The 11,790-nt window shown below is 26.5% G+C and overlaps 1 protein-coding gene across 1 annotated transcript; it reads right to left on the reverse strand.

The window, feature by feature from the left end:
* Positions 1-6,940: 6,940 nt before the first annotated feature.
* LOC136074233 (deoxyuridine 5'-triphosphate nucleotidohydrolase-like) lies at positions 6,941-7,414 on the reverse strand. The gene has a single exon (XM_065786539.1). The coding sequence runs from the start codon at positions 7,412-7,414 to the stop codon at positions 6,941-6,943; it is 474 nt and encodes a 157-aa protein (XP_065642611.1).
* Between the last annotated feature and the right edge of the window lie 4,376 nt (positions 7,415-11,790).

Genomic DNA, 11,790 nt, shown 5'->3' on the forward strand with positions numbered 1-11,790 from the left:
TACGAAAAAGTTGTGAATACCAAATAGTTACGCAAAAAATAGTTTGCGTAAGTTTTTCATAACTTTTGCTCAGCTACGCAAGAGTTACGGAAAAGTTGTGAATAAGCACCCAGGCTGTTATTATATTTATACATAAAAATTAAGTGTTGGTAAATATTAACTTCATATATACTCATCATTTGCATGTCTTTCATTAGTGGTTTTGCATGTTCATATTTTTTTTTGTTATATATAAGTCTGCATGCATGTTTTTGTAGAGAAAATATTTTTTTAAGTTTTGTTGGTTGAGTACTAGCCCATGCAATATTGGAATAGTAAATAAAACAATGTATTAGGCCAAAATATTCTAGTTTCAGACTTTCTGATGTTACATATGGGCGAATACGGTACATCAAACCAATTGTTTTACTAATTTTTGATTGGATATAATTTATGTGAGGAAGCCATGATAAATTTTCATCAATAAGAATTCCTAAGAATTTTATTGACTCATTTTTTTCGATTAGTTTATCATCTAAAATTAAATTTGGTAATTTTAAGGGAAGGTTTTCCTGTTGTGATTTTTTATGGAATAGAGTATACTTTGTTTTATCTACATTGAGTGACAGTTTATTAGCCTTAAACCATTCACTGACATTCCTTAATTCATAGTTCATGTCAGGGTAAAGTTGCCTAATGTCACTGTTCGATAAGAAAAGATTTGTGTCGTCAGCAAACATTATCGCGTTAAGTTTTGCTGAAGCATTATGCAAATCGTTTACATAGATCAAGAACAGCAAGGGACCAAGAATTGACCCTTGCGGAACTCCTCACATAATTTTTAGTTCACCTGATTCCTTATTAATAACATATTGTTTTCTTTCAGTGAGATAGCTTTTTAACCAATCATAGATTTTATTTATTACTCCATAGTGTTTAATTTTTTCTAAAAGAATGAGGTGATCAACCGTATCAAATGCTTTTGATAGGTCAATAAATAATCCTAGAGTAAAGTTATTGTTTTCGAATCCTATAGTAATTTGGTCTACTATTTCAATTATTGCGTGTTCAGTTGAATGGGTTTTTCGAAAACCAAACTGTTTTGTGTAAAATAAATTATTTTCATTAAAATGGTTATAAATTCTATTATAGATTACACGTTCAAATATTTTGGAAAACACAGAAAGTACTGATACAGGTCTATAATTAGAGATTTCTGACTGATCATTGTTTTTGTAAATTGGGCATACTTTTGCCAACTTTAGTGCTTCAGGGAAAATACCTTCATTAATTGAAAGTTTTATGATATGAATCAAAGGTCTGGAAATGTAATTTTTGTTTAAAATAACTATATTACTAGAAACGTCATCAAAGCCAGGTGATTTATTTTTTTTAAGAAAAGAAAAGGCTGTTTCATATTCTTTAAGAGAAAAGTCGTTATCGTGAAGTATTACGTCATTTAACGATTTAAGATATAATTGAAATGAGTTGGGTGTGGTTATAATTTTTTTAGCAAGGTTTGGGCCAATATTTGTAAAGTATTTATTTAACTCATTCGAGATTTTTAACTTCTTTCACTGTATCCACACAATAACTACAACACAAACAAAGAAAATGATATTCGTCGTATTCCTCACATTGACATTCGGACAAAAATTTAATCTTTTTCTTTTGATTTCTATAAATTTCCAAGAGTTGCTCTTTAGTTAAATCCATTTTTTTTGAAGCTGTATCCACACAATAACTACAACACAAACAAAGAAATGATGGGTCGTATTCATCACATTGACATTCGGTCAAAAATTTAATCCTTTTTTTTTGTTTTTCATAAATTTCCAAGCGTTGTTCTTTAGATAAATCCATTTTTTTTGAAGCTTTCAATATAATATTATCTTGTTCTATTTTTTTATTATGTAATCTAAAAAAAATATAAAAAATTACAATACATTTTTTCAAAATTTTGGCCATTCATTATAAAAAAAAGAGCGATGCAATCCAATATCATCTTTAATCTTTTGACAATTCAAACACATGTAGTTCCTTGTACATGGACACGATGACAAACTCAAAATTTCACTTCTAGCCCATGCTAAACTCTCTATTAGCCTATATTCTGGTATACCCAATTTATATGCTACCGACTTTGTATCCATTCTCGTTGTATTTATTTTTATTTTAGTTTCCATTTTTTTATGTAATCTAAAAAAAATACAAAAAAAATGTATACAAAATTTTAAACAAAATTATAAAAAAAATTTACATGTTTATATTTGAAAAAAATGCCTTTAGTTTTTGTTGCTTTAAGAAAAATACAAAAAATACAATATAAAAAATTTAATATAAAAAAAATCAATATAAAAAATAAGATTATTCAATTATATATAAAAAATATTTATATATTCTTTCGTATTCAATCTTTTCTGTACATAAAATTTCCAATCTCATTTTTTTACATTTTACACACATATCGTTCGTATTGCAAGGACAGAAAGCTAAATAATTAAGTCTTTTCTTCATTATTTCTGTTAATTTCAATTTTTTCGAAGACATTATATTAATTTCCATTTTTTTATTATGAAATCTAAAAAAAAATACATTTTTTAAAAATACAAAAATTTACAGTTTATTTTTTTATCATTTGATATTTCTTCACCAGATCATTGACAATTATAAATTTTTTGAGTTGTTCATATTTTTCTCCATAACTAACACACGGTTCACCTCTACATTTTGTACAAGATTCCATAGAAAACACAAGTTTTTTTATTTCTCCAATTTCATCAAATTCTACAACATAATCTATTAATTCGTCCAAATTAATATCATCATCAAGATCAAGATCGATTGTTTCCATATACAAATTGTAATCTGCCATTTTCATTATGTAATCTAAAAAAATACAAAAAAAATATATATACAAAGTTTAAACAAAAATCAATATAAAAAATACAAAAAAAATGTATACAAAGTTTAAACAATATTCAATACAAAATTTAAACAAAATTCAATATAAACATTTCAATATAAAAATATAATTATTCATCTATATATAAAGAATGTTTATATTTTCTTTCATAGTCATTATATTCCGAAATTATAATTTTCAAACGAATCTTTCTACATTTTCTACACATATCGTCTGGATTACAAGTACACGAAGCTAAATTGTTAATTTCATCTTTATGGTATGAAAAAGTCTTTTTTAATAACACTTCTGCTAATCCCACTTTTCGTGAAGCTAACATTATATTATTTTCCATTTTTTAATTATGTAATCTAATAAAAATACATAAAAATGTTTCAACAAACTAATATAAAGAATCTTTATATTTTGTTTCCGAACATAAATTTTCCGATCTGATCTCTCGACATTTTGTACACATATCATTCGGTTCGCAAGGACACGAAGCCAAATAGTTAATTCCATCTTCGTAATATGAAAATTTCTTTTTCAAGTCTTCATAATATGAAAATTTCTTTTTCAAGTCTTCATAATATGAAAATTTCTTTTTCAAGAATACTTCAGCCAACCCTAATTTTTTCGAAGCCAACATTATATTATTTTCCATTTTTTTAATTATGTAAACTAAAAAAAATACATTTTTTTTTAAAATTCTACCAAAAAAATTATATTCCAAAAATTCTTCTTATTTCGGCGTAAATGTAACAAGCATTTAAATTACAAAATACACAATTAGATATACATTCGCATTAAGCTTCAGAAGCTTGTTCACTCATGCGACAATCTAAAAATAAAAATGCTTCAAAAACTTCTTTTTCTCTTTTAAAAGTTTCTTTTTCTGAATATTTATCAACTCGTAGTTTTTCAGGTTTGATTTGTCCCACTTGTTTTACAAATTTGTCAAATTCTTCTTGAGTCATTTCTTCTTGAAACAATTCTTTAAGATGATAATCTTCCAAACAATCTTCCAAACAACCACTTTCATTCTTCAAAAAATCTTTAGCATTCAAATAAGTGTGTCTTGTAAAATCTGGAAGAACATTGCTGTAACGAAATACGTTGTTGTCAGGATCAATATCTTCAATAAGACCAAAGCTTCCATCTTTGTTTTTAACAATTTCAAATTCCAAACCACAACCATTTTTTTATTATGTAACCTAAAATATACAAAAAATAATTACAAAAAATAATTAATCTAAACAATTTTCTTTGGTTTGTTCATTACATAATCAATTTTAACTTTTTGGGAATTTGCACATAGTTTTATATAACGTGATGAGGTTTCAACAGGTGTCATTAAACTATTAGTTGGTCGTACTGTTAAATTTGGCATTTTTTATTATGAAATCTAAAGAAAAAAAAAATTTAATCAAAAAAGGTACTCAAATATTCCATTGTTTTTAAAAATGAACGTTGTAATTCTTCGCGAATACGTATTGTTTTTTCAGTCTTGTTGACAAAAGAAAAAAGATTCATTATGTCTTTGTGAAATTCAGGGACATTTTTTTCAATATACTCAAACATAGCCACATCTCTTTCTTTTTGTTTTTCTTTATCTTTTTCTACTTCTGTTTTAAGCCATTCTATATTTTTTTGATTTGTCGTAAATAATTTGTACATGGCTTGCATATACAGTTGCAAAGTTCTTAATCTATTAATAAAACCATCTTTTTCAGCATCTTTTCGTATTAATTTGTTCAATTCATCTACTGCTTCATTTAAAATGTTATCGTGAAAATTTTTAACAAAATCTTTAAAATCTTCACCATATTTAACAAAACATTTTACGATTTTATATTCGACAGCAATATCTGCATTAAGTTTATCCAACTTTCTGTATTAATGAGAGATGTATTTTCCACATTTATAATCTCGAAAGAAATCCATATTTTTTATTAGTTTACCTAAAAAAATACAAAGATTTTAAAGTACAAAAAAAATTTAAGAAAAATAGGTTACTCGATAAAAATATTTATAAGAGTAATCATAAAACAATTTTTAATTGTTTTTTTTGTTATTAATCTTTTTTCGTGCTTTGAAATATAATGAAAATTTTTCATGTCCACGTTTACTTTCATATAAGAGAACATGGCTTCATCTCTTCTTGCAAATTCTTCCTTTTCTTTTGTTACAATAAATTCGTCTTCTTCAATTGCAGCATTGCAAATGACAATCATGAAATTGACCAACTCTATTAAAAAATGACGTATATTGAGATATTTTTTTATTTGCTCGTTATTTTTATTTATAATTTCTGTTTTTTTTTCAAGTTCCCCCACTATTCCATCTTGATGGTCGTCATTGGTTAAAAATTCTTTAACGATAACAAAATGAAAGTAAAAAACAGGTGATAATTCTTCCAAAAACTTCCACAATTTATGTTCAGAATGATGTAGTTTGTAATATTTGATAATCCATTCAATGCGAATATCAGACCATTTTTCATTATCCATGTTTTTCTTATTAGTTAATCTAAAAAAATTATACAGTTAAATGATTAAATTGATATACTAAATTTTGATTACATTCAATATGATTATTAATAAAAGTTATTAATTCTAAAAAAATGTTTTCGATAAATTTTACATCTGTTAAATATTTTTCTACACTATGATCCTCATCTATTATATCAAATGATGATATCATGTTTTTTGTAATTTGACATTGTCGATAAATACTTTCAATAACAATCAAATATAAATATAATGTTTAGTTTGACGAATAGTTCCAAATGTTCGATAAAATTTCATTTTCATTACAATCATATTATCAAGTGCTTCACTAAATAAAATAGCTTGACTGTCTTCTAGAAACGTTAATATGATTTCTAAACGAGTATGTTGTTCAGAATCTAATTTTCTAATGTCATCCCAAGCGCTCCAAAGAAGGTATTCTTTATCTTCTCTCATTATTTTAATTAGTTATCTAAAAAAATAAAAAAATTATACAGATAAATGTTTAAAAAGATATTGTAAATCGTGATTACATTCAATATGTTTATAACTAAAAGTTAACAATTCTGAAAAGTTTTTTGCAATGGTTTGTTTATCATTCGTCACAATAAAATCTGTAGAATTCGTCAATAATTTTTCTCTACTAGCACAATCTAACTGAATTTTAGAAAAAATATCCAAATAACATTCTAGTTTACTTATGCTCATAACTTGAATTGCTTGCATTAAAGAATTCATCATATCATTAACATCTTTAACTACATTACTGAATGAGCTTGTTTGACCACAGTACTTAACATAGCCTACTATTCTTCTTAAACGAGCATATTGTTCTTCATCATGTTGTAAAATAGTATCCCAAGCAAAGCGTGTAGGCCATTCCATTTTTATTAGTTTTTCTAAAAAAAAAAAAATTTACAAAAAAACATTTAAAAAAATTCTTAATTTTACATTTGATATACAAATTATTTTCAATTAAATAATCGTTAATGTCTGCTGTTTTTATAAAATTACAATATCCATAACCAACATTTACTTGATCTTTGACTGGACGTTGAAAAGACACATTATTTTCAGTCGAAAAACTTTTTTTTATTTGTTTACCGTGAGGACCACATATTTTAAAAGTAATAATACGATTGATAAAAGGCCATTTTAATACTGCATCATAAGGTGTAGATCGCATCATTATATATAAACCAATTTCTTCTTCTTCATGTTTATCGCATTTTGTATGGGTAGTCAATTTCATTAAAAATTGATAATTTTTATAATAAAAAGGAACACTATAATAAGCCTTGCTTTCATCTTTTAACTGCTCTTTAAAATTTTCAAAAATCTATATTTTGCTGCCATGACCATTATTATGATGCATTTCTTCCAACATGGATAGTCGAAAATCTAAATTTTTTATTTTGTCAACACATAATCCATTGAATAGAAAATTCGGATTGTCGGTGAAAATAAATGAAGCCATAATTTTTACTAATCTAAAAAAAATAAAAAAATTTACAAAATATAATTAAAATATTTTACAAAAAAAATTTTATTTTTCAGTAGAACCAAAACCACCCTTTTTTTCTACATCTTTAATCATTGACATTTTTACTCCACGACAACAACACCCATCGAACTCTATTATATTTTTTACAGCTTTAAACATTTTTACAAATCCCATTTGAGCTATAGCATCTCCACGTTTAATCACATAATTTTCTTCAGAATGATTCATCAATAAGACTTTAATTTCCTCTTTATAATCGGCGTCTATTATTCCTGGAGCATTCAACACTACCACATCATATTTATAAGCTATTCCTGATTTTGAATATACCTGTCCTGCTAAATTTGAATCCGTTTCATTGATATACACTCCAGTACTTACTAAAACACGTTGATGTGGTTGAAGTATAACATCCTTTGAGCTTCTCAGATCAAAACAAGCACTCTCTTTTGTTTCATAAAAAGACCATTCATGAATATCTGTAAATTCGAGTGATTTAAACTCTTTATTTTTCATTTTATCTATCTCGCTGTCTTGTCCAGAAGATGATTTGAACAAGTTTTTTTTTCACTCTTTTTATATAAAATAGTAGTCATAACAACATTATCTCTATCATTAAAACAGAATTAAAAGTATAAAGTACAAAATTTAAAGTACATCACACCACATTGAACTTTAGACTCTTGATTAAGGATTAACATTTTTTTAAAAACTTGTTTAGTACTTGTTTTTTTAATCTCTCTTTTCAACTCAAACAGTATAAAAAGAGTTCATTTTCATTTAAAAGTTCATTCACAACACAACGATTAACAAAAAATGGCAGAGTTTAAAACTGTTTACTGCAATGATAATACCTATGTTAAATTTGCTGATTTAGCAGCTGCTACTTTGTGGCTAATTGAATTTAAAGAAGAAAAAAATGTGAAAGAAAAACAATATTCTACTGTCCCTCTCAAACCATTGGCGCAATTTAATTATTTTAAAAAAGAATTGACTTACAAACCAAAAAAGAAAGGGTGTGAAATCTTATTACCATGGAGATATAGAGAAATGTGTGATCTCAACAAAACAAATTATTTGTTTAGATCTGAGCTGAAATTAAATAAAGATGACAACACGTTTAAATTGCCCAAAGGTGAAGTAACTAATAATGTGGTTTTTATATTTAATCATAACAAAATGACCAAAAAAGTATTGCAAACTTTAATAGCGAGTATGCAAGAAGCTCAAAACAAAGCCTTTATGACAGTGGCTTACCCTAAAACTCGCATAATAAAAACCGTTGAGTTTAACAATTTTGATATACGATTAGCAAAAGAAGAAGACGAAATTCATGCTACAGAATACGCAAGACAGATGGCTATAGAACCGTCTTTTCACAATTCGTTAATTAAAAACGGTGTTTCACGAAATTTGAATCAAAATTTGAAAAGAGCTTGTGTCGAGCTTGTTGAAATCGAAACAAAAAAAACTAAAGTCGAACCAGAAGTAGCAGAAGTACCAGAAGAAGACGAAGAATAATTTTTTTTTTTTTAAGAAAATTTTCGTAATTTTTGAATTAAAAAACCTGTTTTAATATTAAAAACTTGTTTTTTTTTTATCTCTATTTCCTATATAAATGGTGAAAAAAAATAAATGCTAGTTCATTTGTGAAAGAGAAAATGACTAGCAAACAACTCGACGAAAGTCTCATCAAAGCTGTTCAACTTTTTTATCCAGATAATGAATTACATCCTATGTTGTTTGAATTTCACCATTTAAATAACACGTATGAAGAATGGCAAGACATTTTTTACGTATTTTAAAAATTTTAACTCGGAATTGAACTTGGAAGAAGAAAAATACAAGGATCTATATTATATCTTTATAGCTAAAGACTATGAAAATAGACTTCATTTGTTTGAAAAACCTTTACGTCGTTATATGAATTTTGCAGAACAATCGCCATCATGGAGAACGAGCATGCTAGAAGTATGTCGCATGATAAACGATGATTTTTTAAATGTAACCAAAACAACTGTAGAAAAACAACACGAAGAATTAAAAAAACAACTAGAAGATTTTGTTAAAGTATATAAACTTTATTACAAATCAAAAAACATGGAAAAGCAAACTTCGTGGAAAAGCAAAATTAAACCAACTTTAAAGTATTATTTTTTGTTTCCGTATCTATCTAACAAATGGGAGTATGATAACTTGAAGAAAAATTGTAAACTATTAAATTACGTTTATCCAGCTTGCATGGACCAACCGCCTTGCTTTTCGTTTGACAATAAAGTTTTTCATAATGGTTATTACACCCTATACACACCAGTTCCTATTTATGAATATTTTATACAAAAAAAGTACATCAAGAAGGAGATAAAGTGTACATTTACAAAGCCTTTGAACGTTGCAATTTTCACAAAAAAAGTTTAATAGAAATGTTTCCCACTGCTAAGTGGTTTTTTTTCTTTAAGAGAAATTTTAACATTTCAAAGATTTTATACAGAAAAGAGGACGAAGTTTATAATTATGAAAACGACAAAATAGTATCGAAACAACCTATTCATACAAACATTCACTACACCAAATATTATGTGACTGCGGAAGAAGGATTATAAACTAGATAATTTTTTTTATTTTATTTTTTCCATATCAAAAAGTTGATATACAAGTTTATTAATACGAAATATATTGTCAAAGCATTCACAAGGCTCTTTTTTTAATATATAAACACATTTGATATTGTCTTTTATCAATTTAATAAGTCCTGCATAGTCTTCAACATTTGTTTCTGTATACACGAATTCGTTAACATAATCTTCTAAATATAAAGAAAACATGTATGTTTCGTAGCGAGGACAATGCTCTACATTGTGCGTTTTTGTAACAGAATGTCTGAAACGTTCCGATCACAATGATTCGCTGATGACATAAGTAGGCAGCTTGTTTACTTTAGGAAATAGTAAACGATTCAAATCAAAACTGCAAATGTTGCTTTCTGTTTTTATTGATTTTAAAATATTTCGTTCGATTTCGCCCCCTTTGTAAAATACAAGATTCCATTGATATTTATTGAATTGTTCTTTTAAATAGTCGTTTACAGAAGCACAAAAAATAATTTCTCCTGTATATTTAAAGGAAGGATAAAAACTTAATCCATGTATATTATCTTGGCAATCTTTAAAAACTTTTTTATATTTTTCATCTAATTCTTCCAACTTTGTACAAGGTATGACTTGAACATAAAAATATTTTTTATCGTTGATAGATCTTAAACAAACTTCTCTAATGCAATGATAACCCCACGCATGGTTTTCTTTATTAGATATATATTCTACATCAAGTAACCACAACTAGAAAAAAAAAATGCTTTTTGATTAAAAAAAGAAGCGTATTCTTTAATAAAATGAATAAAAAAGTATAAAAAATCAAATTTTTTAAAAATATTTTTTTTACATTTTTTAATTAAAAAATGAATCGCGTTGATAGCATCATTAAAAAAATTCACAATAATTGCGCAGTGTGCGCGCTCGATGAAGTATCTAAAAGATATAAACATTATGAACACAAGTCTGGAAATTCTTCACCTTCATCTGATTACCTAGAAGAAGAACATTTTACAGATAAAAATTCATTTGAATTTTTACAAAATGTACTCAAATCTAAAAGGATAACATTAAATTCTTACAGTATTGAAAAATGTTTTAAAAACAGTGAATTTAATAATTTACTCGAAAATCCTCAACTTTGTTCCATTCATCTCAACTACTTTGATGATTTAAAAGAAACATATGGCGAACATTATGTAATAGAACTCTATAAAACCAAGCTCACTCTTTTGCCGCTAGAAAGAAAAATCAAACCACCTATGGTTCTAACAGAAGGTGATCAAACTGACGGTTTTGTGGATACGTTTACTTCTAAAGTAATACCTACCGTCTCTTCTTTGATAGAAAAACTAGATGGCGCTTTAAAAAAGAAGTCTGTTAAAAGAAACATTGAAGGAATTATAAAGGAAGGAACCAGCGATAAAAAAACTTTATTTGTTAATATATTACACGCTGTTGTAACACTATTTATTGCGAGTTTTTTTAATTTAGAAAAAGAAGAATAAAAAAAAATGGCTACTGATGATTCTTTGTCTCGTTTTTTTAAAAATTCAGAATTTAAAAATTATTTTATAGGAATATATGCTTTTGACGAACTAAGTCAAACAAAAACACATATTCATATTATTCAACAATTGAAAAAAAATGGCTCCTTTATCATTTACAACAATGAAACTACAAAAGAAGCAGGTCAACATTGGAGAGTGTTGATGAAAATAGACAAGGGTCATTTTTTTTGTTTTGATAGTTTAGGTGAAGAAAGTGTATTGCAACAAATTCCAAAACATTTAAGATTTAATAAATATTTGTTTGAAGCAGTAGAAGAAGTCAATAGCAATATACAAATCAACACGATTAACATTAACTACAACGAAATTGAAATTAATTCTTATATACGACAATCCAATCATTTTCCTACAGAATGGACAGCAGAAAATCGTGAATTTTATTGGTTTACCAAATTTATTTTAAAATATAGCGAAACCACTGGCAATCAAAATGTATTTTTTTCATACAATAAATTTCCTTTTCAATGGAATGATAGTAGTTTATGTGGAGCATTTGCCGCCTATTTTGTAGCTCTAGTCTTTCGCAGCGAAAATGTATTATATACAGATCAAATATATTTACCTTCGTTGTGCAGACTGTTAAAACATTATTTTTATGAAGTAACAACGCTTCATGTCTCTTCACTAGTTCAGACAAATCTTTATTCATTTTTTCAGTTTATTAAACACGAACTCTTTCCATACCTTGATAACCATGCTAAACAACTGTTTGAAAAAGACATGCAGTTGC

Source organism: Hydra vulgaris, chromosome 01 (genome assembly GCF_038396675.1).
Source record: "Hydra vulgaris chromosome 01, alternate assembly HydraT2T_AEP".
Lineage (NCBI taxonomy): Eukaryota > Metazoa > Cnidaria > Hydrozoa > Anthoathecata > Hydridae > Hydra > Hydra vulgaris.

Bases quoted from the DNA above. Each gene is read 5' to 3' on its own strand.
- LOC136074233 (XM_065786539.1), bottom strand. From the start codon at position 7,414: ATGAAAAATAAAGAGTTTAAATCACTCGAATTTACAGATATTCATGAA.